Source organism: Tinamus guttatus, unplaced genomic scaffold (assembly GCF_059628265.1).
Source record: "Tinamus guttatus ecotype Peru unplaced genomic scaffold, ASM5962826v1 Tinamus_guttatus_pri_ptg000356l, whole genome shotgun sequence".
Lineage (NCBI taxonomy): Eukaryota > Metazoa > Chordata > Aves > Tinamiformes > Tinamidae > Tinamus > Tinamus guttatus.
In genome coordinates this window covers 2,072,555-2,092,868 of record NW_028288890.1, presented here as the reverse complement: position 1 = coordinate 2,092,868, position 20,314 = coordinate 2,072,555, and the positions used below count along the sequence as shown (strand labels likewise).

At 44.3% G+C, this 20,314-nt stretch overlaps 1 protein-coding gene across 6 annotated transcripts in view; it reads left to right on the top strand.

Annotated features, from left to right (window-relative positions):
* CUX1 (cut like homeobox 1) overlaps positions 1–20,314 on the top strand; it is a 236,915-nt gene that overhangs the window by 113,133 nt on the left and 103,468 nt on the right. For all 6 annotated transcript variants that reach the window (XM_088530092.1, XM_088530090.1, XM_088530089.1 and 3 more), the window contains exons 5-8: positions 6,311–6,448; positions 8,677–8,800; positions 10,384–10,460; positions 11,142–11,208. In XM_088530092.1, coding sequence (XP_088386218.1) covers positions 6,311–6,448; positions 8,677–8,800; positions 10,384–10,460; positions 11,142–11,208 — 406 coding nt within the window. The remainder of the gene's footprint in view (positions 1–6,310; positions 6,449–8,676; positions 8,801–10,383; positions 10,461–11,141; positions 11,209–20,314) is intronic.

Sequence of the window (20,314 nt, the reverse complement as noted above, 5' to 3'; positions counted from 1 at the left end):
CCGATAAAATCCAAGTCTGGAAGTTAAGCCTAGTTAGTACTTGGAAGCTGAAATCAGCTTTGTTACCTGCAAGCGTGGCTTGAGGTTGAGCTGGCTGACACCAGATAGTGCTTCTTTTTTTCTTCTTGTTCTTCTTTTTTTCTTGCAAAAAATGGATAAATATTAGAAGGAAAATATTCCTAATGCTTTAAAAAAAGTACTGTGTGGTTGTCAAGCCCTGTTGGACTTGGTAGGCTGCTGACCCAGCAGGAAGCAGAGGTGCATGTAAGGGTAAGGATGCAGCGAAGAGCAGCAGGAATAACTTACTGTAAAGCAGAGAGGATCTCCCTGAGGGGTGCCAACCACAGCACCCCTTGGAACAAGGTACTTTAGGGCCTGGAGTCGGAGCATCCCCAACCCTGGTGCCTGAAGCAGTGCGGGATACTCAGAGTGAAACAGGAGGGTGATGGGCTGTTCCCTCACCCTGTTGCAGGAAGAGCTGGAATTAGAATCCCCCCCAGTTCCTGAGTGTTTAATGCTACATATTTTCAGAAGCTTTTAGGGGAAATAAAGGATGGTGTGGCTGAAGTGCTTTCAAATACATTGGAGAGTTCATTTTTCTTTTTATAGTTTCAAAATAGGAGAAATGAAACTTTCAGTGTAAGGGTGCTTTGCTTTAGCTTTGCATTGAGTTCAGTCTGCAAGCAGTAAATTCAGATGTCGTCAGCCATTGCTAGAATATTAGAAATGAAATTGAAGCGTTCTCAAAACGCAGTTTCTCTTGTAACTCACTAGATCCTTTTTTGGCTGGCATATACTATTCCCCAAAAGCTTATAATATTGTATCACCTATTATGCATACCCCGCTTTTAATATGAAAACTTTTTTTTTCCTAGAAGATTAATTTTCATTGCTGCTTTGAAAGCAAGGGGAACTGTGATGCAGTTCATTAAGGAGACAGTAATTTACCCTGCCTGGTTTGACTTTTTTTGGCTACTAGAGGTGAGAGGCTTCTCTGGGTCTGGTCCAGGGCATCTTTTGCAGCAGCCGCTGACCAAAACTGGGGGAAAAGATGTTTGCAAATAAGTGGCCGTGAGGTCCAGAGCCTCCCTGTGGCCAGGGGGTCTGTAGGACGGTGTGTCAGAGGGCTGTACCCGACCTCGCACCGCTTCCCAGGGAGCCGCATGGGCTGCGCGATTTTGGGGCTGCAGAATCTGGGATTCTGGTGGGGGGGGGGGTTGATTTTGTTTTCTTCTTTTTCTTTTTTTTTTTAATAGGAAATTTCCTCATCCTCTTGTGAGCACTTCAAATCCCTAATACATTCCTTTATGCAAAATATCCTAGTAGCAGGAGGGGCAGGAGAATGCTTTAAAAATGTGGGGGAAATGAACAGGAGAAAGATTTTTTCCTTCTTTGAAGGTCTACCCTTTTCAGGCTTTTTTTTACCCAGTGAGGCGCTGGAGAGACGCTGAGCTTTGTTTCTAGCAGAATCGCGGCGGTAGCTCCCGTGTCCCTGGGCTAGCAGAGTCACGGGGGAGAAGGAGGCAAGCTATCATTTATTCCACCAAATCTTTGTCTCAATCTCTCTAGGCTATTTCAATTTACCCCTGAAATTTTCTGGGGAATAATTAATGAATTAATTAAGTATGCTGTGAGGTGTTTGAATATTCAAGAGCGACAGTGTAATTATTATTTTTTCTAAAACACATTTTCAAGTTATTTTCAGACACACAGCCTCCCAAGAAAGCACTTAGTGCATCCGAGGCAGCTCCCGCTTGCTGCTCTTCTGCTGGCAGCCCCAAATGTCCCCCAGAAAAGCCAGTTCGTGAGAAGTGTGGGCTGCCGGGCTGCCTAAGGAGGCACTTAAAAAGTCAAAAAACTTCTCTTGCTTTCTGACAGCAGGACTGTGACAAAGCAGAGCTTCAGTGCTGGCTTTCTACCCCCTTTTTAATACAATTCCATGCAACAAACTTGTGTACGAAAGGTTTTTTCCCCCCTTTCCTTATCGCTTTGCGTGGGTGTTTCTTGAGAGCAGCCGCTAAGAAAGCTTTACTAGCGACAGAGTTCAGGCAACAGAAATGCAGTATTTTTGAAAGAGATTCACATTGCCTTCGATGGCTTATTTTTAGATCCGAACCTTAGGAAGCGCATTACCAGCGAGATAAAATATTAATTGCCCCCATAGTTCTGACGCTGTCTCCCGACTTGCTTTCCCACCGCTTGCCGTGGCTCAGGCCCGTAATGAGGAGGGAGGAGGGGATTTCGGGAAAGTCTTTTGTTTTGGAAAAGTCTCTTCGGGCGCTCTCCATTTTAAGCTATGGGGCAGACGCGCCGCTCGATGCTGTCGCGCGCAGACAGGGCGGTGGACGCAGGGACTCGGGGCAGCAGAGACAGGCAACGAAACCCGCGCCCGGGTTCGTGTCCACCGCGCTCAGGTGAGCTTGTGCCAGCAGCTTGGCCGGGGGAATTTTCAACAGAGCAGGTCTCTGCATTGATTTATTAAATATATATATATATATTTCTTTTTTAGAGTAATTGGCCAGTGCTATGTAAATCATACATTTAAACAGTGACACATTTTTTCCACTTCGTTTGGCAAAATTTCCCTGGGCAGCCCATCTCCCAGCCTGCTGCTTCGCAGGTTAAAGCACTGAGTCTCTTTAAACCAGCCCGGCCTCACAGGGAGGGCGAGTTTTGCTTTTCCATGGCTTTTCTCCATGGTTTTGCCCTCCCAAACCCAGGCGGCTCCATCGGAGCGGTTGGGAGCACCGGCTCGGAGCCCGCTCTGCCTCCTCGCCGGGCCGGGGGGGTCCCCCCCTCTTTTTTAAATAACGAGGGTGGTCCCAGCATACTCGCTATCTAGACAGCTTTTCATCAGTTGCTCATCAGCATGCTAATTGCTGTATGACTAATTATGCCCTGAATTCCAGTTGATTTTCTTAATGAGACAGCTGGGTTAATTATGTAATCGTATGATTGCAGGCGGCGCGGGCGCGCGTGCGGGCCGCCATGGCCGCGCGTGTGGGGGGACGCGCGCGCCCGGCAGCGCCTCACGCCCAGGCGCGGCTGCCCGGCCCACGCCGCTCCCTTGGAGCCCTGGGGTTTTCCCAACTCACAGCCAGGGCACCTTCTTTAATGTTTTTTAACCCAAAATGCTCTTCAGGTACCTGTCTGGCCGGAGCGGAGTGCTCGTTGTGAAGGTTTCTGTGTCGCGGTGGCGTGGAGGAGGCCTCTCCCGCCATGGGAAGAGCTAGTGACAAATTCACGGAGTTCAGTGTAAAAACAGACATCTCAGCTGGCTCCTGCCGGGCAGCAGGGAGGCACTTGGGCACCTCGGGGGATTCGGATGAGATTCCTTGGCCGCTTTCCTCGCTCCGTGCCTGGCCCGGGCCCAGCAGGGGTCACGAACTTCTGCAAACTAGGGAAGATGCAAACCCCGAGAATAATTTGCAGAAATTCTTCCGCATTTTAGCGTTAATTAGGATGATTTTTCTCTAGAAATTACCAAAAAAAGACTTTTTTTTCCTTTTTTTTTTTCCAATGTGTATGCCTGTTGTTTGTGTAATGAATTGAAAGTTTTGGTCCACTGCATATTTAAAAATGCAGTGACCTCCTGTTAAATGACATGAAACACACTTTGTAAACCTGGTTAATATAAAAAGGTGTGCTTTTCCATGCATGCATGTGTGCAAGGGGACAGAGCAGTTCTGCTTTCTTTTTAAATCTTCCCCACTCAGGTAAGAGGAAATCACCTCGACTGTAGGGTTTATACTGGCCTCACATTATTGGAGTTTGTAAATACAAAAATCATTGCTTTTTCCTTCTTGAGATTAAAGAGCTTGTTGGGGTTCATTCTTGGGCATCCAAAAATGAATCATTTATGTCTCTAGCTTAACTGTCTTGGTCGCTTTATTGTCATGCAGTGATTAGTTTTCTTTGATGCAGTTTATAAAAATTAAGTCTAAGAGGTGCTTCTGCCACATTTTTCTTACATGTCCTCAAGCGCTATTTAGTGGCTGCAGGCCATTAGTCCTTCAAATAGGCTCTAGCAAAGTTTGAAGTTTAATAGGCAGAGACTGTTTTTACATTTTGGTTGTTCTGCCACTGTTTTGCTACTTGAACATTAACCTTTAATAGAGCTAAATTAAATATACATGTCCTGATGAATAATTATGAGATTGCAAGCATTTTCATTTTGAACATAAAGCTTCTCAGGGATTGCAAATTCAGTTAAAGGTTTAGTCATTATTCACTTTATAATGTCTATGTTATTTTTGACTTACAATTCCTGGTAATTTAAATGTTAAAAATCTTGTATATTTAGAGGAAAATAAGTCTTCGGCATGTCCTGACTTTTTGCAGTGGATGCATTAAAAAAAAAGGGCAGGGAAAGAGAAGCGCAACCACAGTTTTGCAGAATACAATTTCCTTCGTTGTGGCATTTTGACCCTCCTTTATAGAGGTATCATGGCTGAAGCTTTAGGTGCTCGCTGGCTGTACTTGGAAGTTCCTATGGCAATTTAAGGCAGATGGATTGAGACAGTCCAGCCTTTTTTCACCCTCAGCAGATGAATATTCTGGGCGAGCTCCTTTGGAGAAATGCTGAGCTGCAGGATGGTCATTTCAGATAGCGGCTGGCAGACCTCCGTGGGAGAAGGCTGATGTTGTGACAGCCTGTACCTTAATTGGACCATGCATAAATATTGTAGGGACTTTTAACTCCTGCTACCGCTGTGACTTAAACTTTATATTTAATTCCTTACCTGTACCCCCTGTCTCTGCCACAATAACATTTTAAGTTTGATTTATTATAAATATTTTAATACAGATAATAATAACGAAAAGTATTTGGCCTAAAAAGCATAAATGAAAAAGCTATGTAGTCATAAACTATGTATGTACAGAGAACAGATGACAAGCAACCTAGATTTTGTATTATGAACAGGGTAATGCCATAAGTTGTTGAAGAAACCAAGTAACAAAATGCAGCAGACTGCTACTTATAACGTCTCCGAGTTCAACATAACCCAGCACTATTCTTTTATAAACTATGAAACAACGCTGGCATATTGAAAAAACACACAGGCTCATGCTTAATGTGTTAACAGAGGTACAATAGACTTATTATGTGTTTCCAGAGACTGAGGGTGGTCTGAAAAATTAATGACTGTCGTGGTTGAAAATTAAGTGAACTCCCTAATATATACTGTTGTTGATCCACTGAGTTTGGTGTTTAGCATTCCTCCCCAGGAGACTAAATCTTTGCAGCCGTTTCACAAGAGATGCTGGCGCCCATAACAGAAATGTATTCAATAATCTTTTCTAAGTCCGTTGCACTCCAACATTTTCCTGTTCTGACTGGGAAGAAATCCCAGGATAAATTATGCGTGAATACGTGTCAGGTATATTCTAAGGACTCCCTTTAGCAAAAGGGAACATAGTAGAGTTAATACTGCAAACATACACAGTAACTTCTATTTTTTTATGAAATAAATATTATAAGAAAAATAGCAAATAAGAGCAATGAAATCTCAGGTTCGTGGAATCGATTAAGTTCACCCAGTACTTTCTATTATTGCTGATCTCTCAATTTGAAAAAAATACAGCAGTTCTCCATAATCAGATAACCTGCTAGTGCTCAGTTGTGCAGAAGGCTGCAATTTCCCTGAGCCATTCGCTTCTGCAGGAGTGGAGGTATTTCAGAGATGCCAGCTACCCGTCAGAGGTACAGGTTGGATTGCTTTTTTTCCTCAGCAGTTCTTGTTTTGAAAGTAAAAATTTGCAACATGAAACATGCCATGTGCCTTAGCATCGTTTTTATGACGCTCTCAAACTCTGCTGTTGCTTTCAAGATGCTTTTCAGCATTTGGCTAAAGGGGAGCCAAATCCTATATGTGAAGACATCATGTTTCCCTCTGAGCCTGCAAGTCCATGCGAGGCACTGGTGTGCTTAGGAGAACAGAGAGCTGATTTTATATCAATGGTGCGTGTCCCCAAAGCTGAGCTAATGAAGGCTAATCTCAGGCTCTTCCTCAACTAGCAGCCTGCTTTAGCCTCTGCAGCAAGCTGGAAATTTCCCCCAGGCTTGGCTCCAGTGGTTGCTCCCCAATTTAAGGAGTAACGTAGGTATAGTAAATGTAGGTATAATCTATTTTTTTTTGGAATTATGTAGGATATGAGGTGTGGAACATACAGGAAAAGTAAATTGAAGTGGCGCCTTGCTGTGACCGAAAGTGGGTATTAATAGAGAAAAAAGGACACATGCTCTGAACTGCTTGTGTTGCAGAGGTGTAGCAGTTATTTTACAATTTATTTATTGTTTCTTTTTCAGATCCGGTTCCGGCCTTGGATTTAGGACAGCAGCTTCAGCTGAAGGTTCAGCGTATGCACGATATTGAAACAGAGAACCAGAAACTTAGGGAAACTCTAGAAGAATACAATAAGGAGTTTGCTGAGGTGAAAAATCAGGGTACGTTTCAAAAAGTATTGAAGTTATTCTTCTGAGTTATTCTTTTTGGCTGTTCCCTGGAGCACTACCTGAGAGTTAGACCACCGGCACGGTGAAGTTACATGCAGACATTTTATGAAAAACTGTTGTTCTGCAGACAGCAAGCTAAATGTGTGTGCATGCATGTAACGTGTACATCTCACACAGACACACATGTGCACACACAAAATGTCTAGTATTTTATACGAACACAAAACGCTGTAAAAAGTGAGTCTTTCTGCACTATTTTTCCATGTACAGGTCTATAAACAGAGTACGCTTAGCAGACTTCGTATTTACTCCAGAGACTATCCAAAGACTGTTTAATTATTTAAGTAAGCTTTAAGTAAGCTTTAGTGAAACTAGAGTACATGAAAATACATGAAAATACATGAAAACCTCAATGAGAAACGAGCCTGCTGTCTTTGAAACTGTTGGAGTTTTCTTATGTTTCAGAAGAATGTTTCCTGCACCAGGAAACATTGCTCAGTCATGCACCTGCTTCCCTATGCACAGCGCTCGTTCCCATGTTCAAGGCTCGGTTCTGAGTACAATTTTAGACATTTGGCAAAAGCCTCTAAGTTGGATTTGCTGCATCTCATTTTCATCAGAAGTGGCATATGCACCTTCTTCAAATACCTGAATAGTTTTGCAGATTTATGTCTAGAAGTATCTGGAGCAAAAGTTGCTTCAGTATAAATAGTTCATCATCCTTTGCTCATTCAGGAAAAGATCAAAATTCACTTTACTTCGCACACCTCAGAGAAGAATTTTTCCTTCCTTTAAAGGAAATAAAAATCTGGTGACGTGTCCCTTACAGGACTTGTTGATCAGTAACGAGCTTCATCAGGCATCTGGCTAGCAAAACCCTGTTCATTCATTCAAACTCAGGGGTTTGCTGGCAATCATGTTTTATCATGGTTCCAGCTGTTCTCCCTTCCTGTAGTACCTGTGGACCCAGCTGCTGTTTGTGTAGTTCCCAGGCAATGGACCTTGTCCCCAAGTATTAGCTGTCTGGTTTTGTACTTCTCTAGCCCCCTTGACTTTTAACGGATTATTCTAAGGTTGCATGGATTTATTGATTTTTTTTAGCTCTGCAGGCTTTAATTTTCCTAGTAGAGTTTGTCTTTCTCCTGCATTTCTGCAGAAACATTTTGCTTTTCCCCTGAAGTATTGTTAATAGCATCCGCTAATAAGCTGCTGCTTTTAAAACAGTGCATCCCTGTGCAAGGCCATTGAAATGCGTTGCTAGCTGCGAGTCTTCTGGCAGTCTGATGCTTTTTCCAAATTCCATTATTGTTACAAAGCAAGCTCTGGTGAGTGTCTTGCTTTTCCTCTCACAAGCCCTGGAAGGATTCTGCCCTTTGCTGCGGCTGGAGTTGGAGGGCTCTCGTGTGCAGGCAGATGAAGGCACGTTACGAGATGCCGCCCGTGAGAGCTCCGCAGCAGCCAGCCCACTCTGTGCTGCTTCTGCCATCCGTGACGGTGCACGGGAAATGCAAAAACCTGCTCCCTCCGAGGGAAAGGTCTCCTTGAATTCTCATGGAAGACTGAAAATGCGCGCAGAAAGTTACGCTCATGAATACTTGTATGTAAAGCCTGGCATCGATGGCGATGGCTGTTAGAGTAAGCGAATACGCAGGGCTCCACCGTGTCTGTTGAATCCAATCTACTGTTAATGCAGCGGTTAAGATTTAACTGCCGTGTTTTTCATCCGTCGTGAAGCAGAACGTAGCTGTGGCCCAGCTATGTGTTCAATTAGTTCTAGGTTGCATCTGTGCATGGACCATAGTAAAACTGCCGCTTTTTACATGAGCATGGTTGTGTGAATTAACTGCTCTATGTGTAAATGCATACTTAAACCCACACTGGGACTTTATTAATCTCCACTAGGCAGCGAGCTAATTTGAGACTAGTCAATAAGGTGATATTATATTTTACAATTGATTTTTTTTTCCTAGTCATGTTAGAGAAACCTTCACCATGCTTTCCAGCAAACTCCATTGATCCTTCTCAACCTAAACGTTTAAAGTTCAATTGAACATTTAGGGAGTAAAAGGTCTCCAAAGGGACTCGTATCCATTGATTTTGTGTCAGAGTTGAAGAGCTAAAGTTTAAAACACACTGAGCCTACAGGGCAGAGCAAGCCTTATGTTCTGGAGCTACGTGGAGCTGTGTACACTCATTGTTTGCCTCTTATTTTCCTGTAGAGGTTACAATAAAAGCACTTAAAGAGAAGATCCGAGAATATGAACAGACCCTGAAGAACCAAGCTGAGAACATAGCGCTTGAGAAAGAACAAAAGTTACAAAATGATTTTGCGGAGAAGGAGAGGTGAGTGTGCATGCGCGGCGCGGGTTTGGAGAGGAGGAGAGACATATTTTTCTGTTTAATCTTCCTCGCCAGGATTCTTTCGTCAGCCTGCAGAGACAGCTCATATATTGAGTGATCCAAGTGATTTATGTGCTCAGCACAGAACCGTTTGATACTCAGCTTTGCTCAGAAAGACAATTGTGAAAGCACAGAAGTTAAACAAGGGCAGGCTCTTGCTTTGCCCTAGTGTTGTAGAGGGTGTGATTTTCAGATGGATGCAAAAAAAAAAAAGTGCCCTGGAATGGGGCTAAAAGATGCATCAGCCCTGCTTGCCTGGTGATATCTAAGGCATGCTGCATCCCTCCATTACTACTTAACCTTGAATATAGTTTGCATGTTGTGGATGTCAAATTAATTTTAGTTTTCATTACTGACTTTTGGAAGTTGGTGGGTGAGCTGTTTAAATTCAGTGGGATGAATCTACTTGTGAACTCAAAGGTATTTTTCTTCCTTGCTGTCTGTAGTTGCTCTTTGATAAGGAATATGTAAGCTGCATCATTCAGGTGTGCAATTTAGAAATGCATAAACATAAAATGAAATACCAGGTCATGAAACACAAATAACAAACTGTGTATGAGAGAGACTTTGAATTTTCAAAGTATATAGTTTGGTGTGAAGGAAACTGATGCATATTTCTCACTATAAACACGTATCAATGTGGTCAACAGTGGTGGCGAATGAATTATGCACTCTATATAGGACAAGTAGGATAATGGTTGTTTTATGAGCCATTTCACAATTCTGGAATCTGCAGAATATCTTAAAAGCAGTGTCATAAAAAGCAGTGCCTCCCGGGAAGCACTGGAGCAACTCCCTTCTGAAGATGAGTTTTATAACTCCTTTAGTCTACCCTTCAGCAAACAGCATGGTGACTATATGACCAGACGATGCTGAAATGTGTATAACTGACACCAGTGAGACAGTATTGCCAATGGACATATGCAGTTTGAGCATCTTGGAAGGCCTGATCATGTTATGTAGCAAATATCAGTGTGAGATTTGTTTTGAAATATGCATTTTTGAAGAAGAGTGGCTAATAATATTACTACATTTGGAATCCATTACAGTGATGATGAAACAGCTGTCGCATCTATTCAGTATATCACTTATGGCAACAAATTTCTTCATTATGACAGTGAAATGGAAATCTATCATTCTTCTTGTGCTAACTTTGTACAACAGAGGGTGCTTGGTGACAATTTTCTTAATGTGTGTGACATTTCCAAAACAAATTATGCTCAGGAAAACCTTGCACTAAAGTTGTCATTTATATAGCAGTCAACTCTTGTATAATGTTCACAGCTTACGTTATGAGGTGGCTACGCTGCTAAAATTTTAATAAGTGGGACTAGAAATCTGAACAGTATTGCAATGTGGCATGATTTATGGGTCCCATTGAAACACCTTGTAGTCTGTGTGGTGTTGTCAGTTGTCTGATTACAGTTAAGACAGTTAAACACTCTGCCTTCCAAATTTGAAAAATATAGATAAGTTGTTTAACATGATTACGAGCTCTATTCTCACCTCTTCTTTCCCCTTTCTAGAAAATTGCAGGAGACACAGATGTCGACAGCCTCAAAGCTGGAAGAAGCTGAACACAAAGTTCAAGCTTTGCAAACAGGTTTGGCATCGCTATTCTCACCTATACCGATGATCAGGCCGGAGGCGAGAGGACAGAGGTCATGAAACAAAGTAGGACTGTGTGTGAACCAGCTCCTGCAAGTGCAGAGAGATCCAACAGAACGTGGAAATACTTTGAGAATCAGAGCTGCTTTTGGGCTTCCCACCTTAAGTGATGAGCACTTGCACTGCAGCCAGTCTGATGGTAAATGCAGTGGACAAGGCCGAGCACAAAGCACACTCGTCATTAGGACACGACTGCAATTAGAGCAGTCCCTGGAGCTTGTCATCCATGTTGTGTTTTGTTCTGGTTTCACACATTTCTGAACTATGATTTCTGCCCATCTTTTCACACTTCCATATTCCAGGTCTGGACACATTTCGTTTTGCTTACTCTGAGAACACAAGAAATTTTAGTCCCTATATTAGTGTAATGATTATTTCAGTGGAATGAGCAGTTTAGCTGGTTTAATAAGAAATTGATGATGTCTAGCTTTGTTAAGCAGAATAAAAAATTATGTTTTTGTAAGTCTTAATTGTGTAGGTAGAAAGGTAGAGCAAAGATTTTTCATCAAGAAATGTACTGCTTTGTTTGTGGCTGAGTAAAAAGAATGGAGTAGTCCTTGGTTTTGCTTTTCCTAGCTGTTACAATGCTGTAATGCTTCATGTTTATGTCTTTTAGCCTTGGAGAAAACCAGAACAGAACTATTTGATCTGAAAACAAAATATGATGAAGAAACTACTGCAAAGTAAGATTTCACTTTTTTTTTCTTATATTTTCCTTCAAGATGTCACCCTTTATGTATTGCATTATTGCATCTGTCTGTTGGAGGCAGGCGAGATGGAAGAGGTTCTGGAGTCTAAATGTGTTGGAAGCCATTGGCATAATATTGTCTCCAGTGGAGAGATTATTAGCTTTTATAATTTCTACCAGCCAACAAGACATTTTTCCTGGTACAGAAGATTTAGTTAAGTAAAGGATTTTTATGGCATAGCTAGGTGCTTCGGTTTCCTCTGGTTTGGGGTAGCAGCCACCACTTTGCCAAGTTCACTCCAGGTTACAGAGAGTGGCATTTTCTGCAGGTTTTCCCTATTTTAGAGTAGAACATGACGGTACTCTCAAAGATATATGTCCTTGTCGTTGTTGTTTTCAGTTATCCCATGGTTTTATTAAGAATCAGGGCTGGAAACAAGGTTGAGAGACTTCCACCTTGTTTTCTGTGAACCCTTCATCCTTAGGGAAAGTTAGTCAGGAGCAGGAATTCTTATGATCTGCAGTAATCCCACCATTAAGCCCAAATAGTTCTTTTTTAAGGGACACGTACTAACGATGCGTCTGACAGAGCTTTAAATCCCTGCTGTTCTGTGAAAGCAAACTTGTGGAAGCTAATAACAGCAGAAACACTTTATCGTTGTTTGGGGTATTTATGGCAGGCATAGGCCTTGCATAATAGCAGTCCTCAGTGGCGTTTGCAGCTCAAATTTTGCAATGTGGAAATCTAGAAAAACATGAAAAGGCAACTGGATTTAGACAGTGAAATTGAGTCATCTGCTTTAATGGTAAAAGCTGGGAGAAATGTTGAGGAGAAAAAAAAAACACCCATAAAAATGGTGAGAGACAGTTTGATTCTTTTTTTAAAAGGAAACCCTCTTTTGATCTGACTCTGAAAAGCTACTTGTATTGCCAGTTTTAATTTCGTGTTTTAAGAACATGTGATTTTTATCTCAGGCCAGAATTGTTAGTTTTACAGACGCTTATTTGATGCAGATGAATTGGAAAGCCTGCAGGAAAAAAAAAAAAAGAGAGAGAGAGAGGAAAAAAAATAGATAATTGTCAATTTTTTTCAAGCTCACGGCACTTCAGCCTCCTGGCTTTGAGCAGAGTTGCCTCCTCGACGTTTGTAACAGTGCGAACCGCGTCCCTGGGGAATGAGCCGGGGATGGCCAGGGCAGGTCCCTGCAGCTGCAGGAGGGGTTGCTCTGGCACAGGGATTAGCCGTGGTGGCTTTTCCAGCCTCCCCTGGTCCAAAGAGGCTGGTGCCAAGCGAGCTGCCACCGTCCCGCAGTGCCAGCGCTTGATCCCGGTCCTCAAACGGTGCCGCTTTCCCGGTGCTCCAGGCTGGGCTCGGATGAGCCACGTTTGGCCACATTAGAGCAGGGTGCCGCTTGGTTCTGCCCACCCACGGGTCACAGTGGGACACGGGGTCTGTCCCCGGCGTCCCTCGTGGGCTGGGCGCCGAAGGCCTCAGCGGCGGAGCTGTCGCGTGTGCCGTGTCACGTGTGCCCTGTCACGGACGCCGTGTCACGGGTTCTGTGTCGCGGGCGCCGTGTCATGGGCGCCCTGTTGCGCGTGCCCTGTTGCGGGCGCCATGTTAGGGGTTCTGTGTCGCGTGTGCCATGCCCTGTCGCGGGCTCCGTGCCGCTTGCCCTGTGTCGCAGGCGCCGTGTCGCAGGTTCGGTGTCACGGGCACCATGTCGCGGGTTCGCTGTCACGGGCACCGTGTCGCGGGTTCGGTGTCACGGGCGCCGTGTCGCGCGTGCTGTGCCGTGTGGCGGGCGCCGTGTCGCGGGCGCCGTGCCGGCAGCGCGCGCTGTCAGCCGCGCCACGAGGAGCTGCCTTTGACAAGATGGCAGCAGCAAAGTTTTCCATGTGTAGGCTTGAAGTAAAATGTAATTAGCCTTTCTGCGCAGAACAAGGATCCATTGATGAATACAGCTGGTCTTTGTTTTCTGCTGTCACTGAGTGTGGGAGGTAAAAGTGTTCTTCTTCATGTTTATTAATACAAGATTCCTTAGACAAATGGCAAGCACAGTTTAATATTTGTTGGAACACAGAGGGGCTTGCCAAAACAGTTGTTGTGTAAGAGGATTTCAAGGTTTTCAGATTATAATCATCTCTGGGTTAAATAAATGAATGATTACTCTGCCTTTTTCAATTAAAGAGGCACATCCTCTCCGGAGGCCTAATGCCGATTCCGCTTGCCGTCCCACACGTTCCTCTCCGAGCCTGGCTGTAAGCAGTGCTAATGAGTTTGATCTGGAGATCCTATCGAAGCGGGGACAGAAAAGCAAACTCTGACTTGGCTCTCAGGAAAATTACAGACTGCTTTTTTGCCCCCCACAGTGCAACAACCTCCACGCCACCTCCCTCCCCAAAAAAATGCGGAAAAAGACACGTTCCCGTATGCGTTTCCTTCATTTTGGGGGACAAGCTGTTCCCCCTCAGCCGCTCTCTCCCGCTTCGGCTGCGCTGCAGAGCCCCAGCAAGCGCCTGAGCTTCCCGGCGGAGCTGTTAAAGCTCCCGGCCCGAACGCGTGGGATTCCAGTTCAAAATAAATTCCAGAGCCACCTCTTTGCTCCTGCCCCGTCCTCCCCCTGCAGACGAAATCTAATTGGAAAAGGCTCCTCCAGCCCAGCTCCTACAGTAGAGCTTGTTACACTGCCGCTAACATGTGGGCTGAGCCTCTGCGCCTTTGATGGCAGAAAATATCGAATTTCACTGAAATAGTATATTTTCCCCCGTAAAATGTTAAGTAGCCTTGCGAGAATTTTAGATGCTCTACCTGGCCCTGCAGTAAAAACCCTTCGGAGCAGCACAGACCAAAGAACGCTCCGGGTCCGGCTGGCAGTCCAAGCACCGGGATTCCACTCTTCTTACCCGTGTGGTCATCGCATTAAAAGAAGGATATGCCTAGAAAATGCAATGGGCAGGAGGCAATTTTAATATTTACATAAGGCATAGTCCTGAAAAAATTGCTTTCAGTAATTCTAGGAAAAAAATACTGTCTTCTAATAATACATCTAGCAGAGTTTTTTTTTTTTCTCCTTTTGTAGATTAACCTGAAATCTATAGATACATAGAAGCTGGTGAAGCATCATTAAGCCTATACACTGGCACAGTATTGCAAATTACCCCACTGCAGAGATGCAGCTGATGGCTTTTAATCCCAGACTACCTTTTAACGAGCACTAAATCCGGAGCTGGAGTGCAGCTGATGGAAGTGCAACCCGGGAGCTGGTGTCCCCGATTTGGGAAAAGGGAGAGTTTTCACTGTTTTGAGGGCCTGAATCCATAAGCTTGGCCCGCAGGATTTGGATGTGACTGTTTAATGTTCCTTCTCTTTCAGTGATTGCAGAAGGCAGGGTCGGTGAGGCTGAAGGCCCCAGGGTGGGCATCGTGCACGTGTCTTCTCCAAAGGCCTTCCCTGCTCCACGTGGCTGGCAGTGCCACGGAGGGACAATGTGCGAGGCTTTAATAAAATAGGCAGGAGCTCAAACAGGGGAGGACAAAGTCAGGCTATTGACATCTGTATTTGCACCCAGCCTGAAAATAACCCTCCCGTCGAGTGTTATGGCCTCAGGGCTGGCTGTGATGGGCAGTGCAGGGGACGGGGTGCCCATGGACGGGATGATGTCGGGACCGACACGAGGCCGTCGGTGGGAAAGGGGCCCAGGGCTGCCCGTGGGGACAGAGGTTTTAGTCCCAAGCTGTTGCTGCCTAAAGTTGTGTGAGGGATTAAAGTTAAAGCATTGATGGAAATTCTGCAATGCTGATGGAAACCCCGGTTAACTCTGGGTTCAGCAGAAGGATTCCCAGCCTGCACGGAGAACTGAATTGGCCCGATGAATTATTTACTTCCATTTTCTTTTTTGAGGGAGGTGGGGGTAACAAATCTCTCTTGTTTAAGGATCAGCTTGCACCGATATATCACTTTTAAAATGTTTGTTCTTTTCCATTTTGATGGTGCTCAGGGTCAAACTGAATAAAAAATAGTTTTGCTCCCTCCAGCATTACATAATTACTGTGATAGATGTCCTCAAATGTTGCTTCCCCTGATTGAACATGAAATACTGTAGTTAGGCTGGTTGTGTTGTGTGCAACGTGAAATAGTTCCTTATTGCTGTGCCTTTAAGGTCTTAAAGTTTCCTATTTCCTGTTCTTTTGATGAGTCATTAACTTCTATTGCTTGTCTCTGCAATTATTCCTGTATTTAAAGTGATTTCCCTAAAAACAGGTGATAGAGAACTTTGTGGGCTCTGTTTCTTACAGAGAAAGAATTTGCTTCTTTTTTCTCTTAAATTTCCTAGTCTTGCTGCCATCAGCAAAGCCCCAGGAGTGGGGATAATGGGGAGATGAGAGAACAGGGAAAATGTTACTGTAAAGATCATGTTCCCTAAAGAGAACTAATTTAAAAAAAAAACGAATAAGAAAAAATTGAATTGCCTTGAAACTTAGAGAAAACTCTAAATATGTTTTAGGAATTGAGATACTTGTTCAAGCTTTTGGCTGTGCCTTAATGCAAAACTGAGCAGGCTTCAATATTTTGCTAAAAAAAAAAAATAGCTGTGGAGGTGAATGGAAATATTTTGGCAATTTGATTCTTATGTTTCTCCTGTTTATCTCTGTAAAACTGGGTCTAAAAGGTGTTTTTTGTTTCCAAAATTTCTGGTTCTGCCTAGAGCCGAACCCGAAAAATTGCAGGATGCTTTGCTGGATGGAGCTAACTACAGTGTTATCATTAAATATTTCCTTTTGCAAAGCACAAAGAACTTGATTTGAAATGCTTTCATTAGTGTTTGCTTATGGATAGGGAAACTGAGGCATGCGGGGTAGGTGTGCTCGAGGCGAACAGTTTGGTCTTGGCTGGAGTCTAGAAATGTGCAGACGTGAGAAACATAAACCACAAACTGGCAAAAAAAAAAAAAAAGGGAATTTTTTTAAGGATGCATTTTTTGGGAACTCTAAATAAATGGAACATTTTGAGTTGGTATGAGTTCCTGTTGTAGCCCGCTGTGTTGACTCTTTTGTTAGGCTTGTAACCCTGGCAGTTAATGTAACATTTTGGTAGCACAGAAATGCCCTAGATATCTCTCTTTTTTTTTTCCCCCCTTTTAACGTTTGCTGAGACCGTTCCGTTCCTTTTTTCCAGCACAGCCTAAAACCTACTGTTATTTAACAGCCCAAAGTAGAAAAAAAAACAGCCTTGGGATATTCCAGCATATTCCAGTCATCAGCCTGTTGCATTGTCTTTAAACAGGGTTGAAACGAGATCCTAAGATGGAAATCTTTATATAAATACGGAGTATTCCGTTCACGGGTGTTATGCTACTACGTTAGCAGTGTCGTTGCACATCTGAAGAGGGAAAAGTTGTGTGAGGAAGAGGAGGAGCAAGAAAGCAGCATCTTCCTCTTGCAGGCACATCATCTCTCTGAGCGTGCCAGAGTCCTTAGGCTTAATGTCCTCCTCATCTGACCCTGGTTTTTCGTACAGTTTGTTACATGTACATACAATAAGTAATGGTGGTCTTGGTTGGTTTTGGTCCAAAGTAACAAAGCTGCAGATGTGTTTTCATACAGTATCAATTTTTTGTAAGCTCTCATCCTTAAGAGCAAGGGGAGCCTGTGATGCTGCCGCAGCTCCTCGGCACAGCTGTAGTAGCACAGTTAAATCAACAGAAACAAATGGGTGCTCTGTTTTAGATCAAGACTTGTTCTGTACTGAATGCAGGATGTCATATTTCCATCGAAAAAGCAAAGTTCTCCATCAGGTATGTTGTTAACCTGGCAATTTCTCATAGTTCTCTCCACCTAGGCCTTTGAGAAAGAGGTCTATCCTTATTAGCACTTACTCTTCTCCAGCTGCTTTTCCCACTCCCACATGGTAACGGTGCGAGCAAACAGATGAGTCACGTAGCGTATGTTGTGCTCCCATGTTTAATAGAAAAACACAGCTGCCTGCAGGGGAATGAAGGTAAAGGAAACTTCTTGGGTCCCAGACACCAAACCTCTCCAGTTTGGAAAAGCCGCTTTCCACTCCTGGTGTCTTTTTTCCCTTTGGAAAAGCCATGTGCTTGCCATGAGAGTTGGAGGACTTACCCTCCCTGTCCTGCACTGTTTCATACAGACAGTTTTCAAATCCGTCCAATCTGCAGTTGTCCCAGGCAGTGCACCCAGAGAACAGCCCGGTTCGGTCTGATAATCCACTACCCCCTTGCCATAGAGCAGAGGGGGCAGAGTTAACAGAATCAAGTCTTGAACAAGAATGGAAACATTTCCCTGTTGGAGGTGACAGGAGAACCCTTTCCTGGCCCACCTCGCTCCCACAAGCGACCACATCCAACAGGTCTGAGGCTCCGGAGCTTGAGGACCAGACAGGTGAGATCAAGGACCAAGGCCCGTCTAGGGGGTTGTCTAGGCTGAGGCAGCCAAGTCCGCACTTAAGACTGCCCCACTAAGGAGAAAAGGAGTACCCAGAAGAAGCGACGTGTGATCGTCGTGGGTGGCTCCTGCTGCAGGGCACGGAGGTGCCAGTCTGTAGACCAGGCCCCTTGTCCAGAGAGGCCTGTTGCCTGCCAGGGGCTCGAATGAAGGATGTCACGGAGAGAGTGCCAAGGCTTGTCCAAGCGTCTGGCTATTATCCCCTGTTAGTGCTTCATGCGGGTGCTATGTGGAAACTGTGTAACATCAGGCAGGATTTCAGAGCCCTAGGGATGGCAGTCAAAGGTCTGGGTGCCCAGGTTGTGTTCTCCTCTGTCCTGCCAATGAGGGGAAGGGGTATGAGGAAGAAAAGGCAGATATTGCAGGTTAACAACTGACTGCAACGCTGGTCTTGGCAACGGGGTTTTGGTTTCTACAACCATGGGACTCTGTTTGAAGACCACCAGCTAGTGGGGAACGATGAGAACCTCCTCAGCAAGAGGGGCACGTGTGTGTCTGCCAAAAGATTGGCCAGCCTGGTAAGGAGGAAGGACTAGAGGAAATGGCTGGAAACTGAAGCATCAAAAGTTCCACAGGAACTTAAGGAAAAAAAATTTAACAGTGAGGGTGCCAGAGCACTGGAACAGGCTGCCCAGAGAGGTTGTGGAGTCTCCTTCTCTGCAGATCTGCAAAGCCCTCTTGGATGTGGTTCTGTGCCACGTGCTCTAGGTGACCCTGCGTGTGGAGCGTGGTTGGACTAGATGATCTCTAGAGGTCCCTTCCAGCCCTTATGGTTCTATGTTTTCATATTGTTTCTAGGTTTTGTTTGGCTCTTCCAAGAATAGGAGCATGTTTATAGTCACTGTCAGTGGCACAGTTGTCCTTAAAGTATCCATATGCTGTTTTCTCATTAGACAGATTTTTTAGTGTCTCATTAAATGTATTTATAAATGTGCCTGATTCCTTTGCTCCCTTAAAATTTTACTGTGATGTTACAGCAATAAGCCGCATATGGCAAAAAAAAATAGGGACATTATCCTCTCCACAGTTATTTTAAAAATAAAGATAGTTCTGTTTTGTTTTTACTGTATTATCCATCAGTAGAGTGGACATCACGAGCTTTGGATGCTCCAGGTTGCTCAATGTAAGGGCTGCAGAGTGGGAATTCCGTAGCTGCTCAGATGTACAGGTCTCTTCTGCAGCTTTAGTTACAGCTTTTAAACTTCTGCCCATTTTTTCTCTTACTCCTCTTGCAAAATTGTCTTCTCTCTTAAACCATTATCATCAGATCAGATGTTTTGGGTTGACATTGCAGTAGGTAGAAGTGTCTGTGGGGGCACTGCATGCAGGAGTCACCCTCCAAGCTTGCCCCTCTGAATCTCCTTGCAAAAAGAAGATAGTTTTTGGAAGAAAAAAGGGCAGATTTGGGTCTGGAGAGGGTTGACAATTTGGGCAGCGATTTGCCGCGGGATGGTTACGGGAATTGTCTTCTAGAGTGGGCCAGGATTGGTGTCATTTCCAGTAAGACGGCTTCTCCGAGAAGCAGTTGCAGACCGGAGGGGGCCGGTGCGCGAGCTGAGGAGGAATGTGCCTTATCTGCTGCCGAGGCCTGGTCAGGAGGCAGCCCCCACTCAAGGGGACCTAAGAAATATTTCCTCATTTGCATATCCTCTGATCCCAATTAAAAGACAATAATGCCGAGAGGGATTGCAGTTTTGTGTGCCACAGAAAATATCTGGTATTATGAAACTGAATCTCATTATCTTGATTTTTTTTTTAAATAAATACTTTTTAATGGATGTGGTTGTCTTCAAATAATGTCTTTGAATAAAGAGCTAGGAATCCCAGCATAAGGAGCTAGGAACCAGGACTGCAGACTAATTCGGGGATTTGGAAGAGAAAGATGTTGCCAGACCGTGGAACAAGAAGGCTAACAGTGCAGACACCAAAACCAAGCAAAACAGCGGACATCATGCAGGCCTGTTAATAACTTCCCTAGCATTCATGTATCACCTTAAATAAATGCATTTACAACTGTGCGAATATAATAACATTAACCTTTAGCGTTTATTCGGTGCCTTTCTCCAGAGGCAGCTCGTTGCAAAGGCTCATTAGCCACCTCGGGGCTGTGGCAGCCCTTCACGCCAGTTTAGCCATCTGGGAAACTGAGTCACGAGTCAGGGCCTCGGAGAGGAACCTGCAATGCAGGATGGAAGCGCAGAAATCCCATTCCTGGGCCGCAGAAAGGACTTCCCCCTGGTTTTCCCTTAGCTGCAGCTTCCAGATGCTCAGCAGGTACCTGGCTGTTTAACTTTCACTTGCTGCTTTCAAGTGCCTGCTAGTTAAAAATACTGAACAGAAAATAATTCTTGACCAGAACATGCAACTTCTGTAAGAGCCATTTTCACTGGTTTATAATAAGTGATCTTTGGTGACTTGTGATCTCTGGCTCCAGCAGCCTCCCCTCATTGCTTCCCTCAAAACTAATGAGCTTTCAAGTGGTTAGCATCTCTTTTCCTCTCTTCTCACTCCTTCTGCCCAAGTACAGGGCTTTTTTGTTATTGTTTGTTAGTGTTTATAGGCCTTTCTGGCCTTAATTTGTTTTTTCCTGGCTACTAGGCATAAATCTCTTCAGTTGCCTCTTGACTGCACCTGCT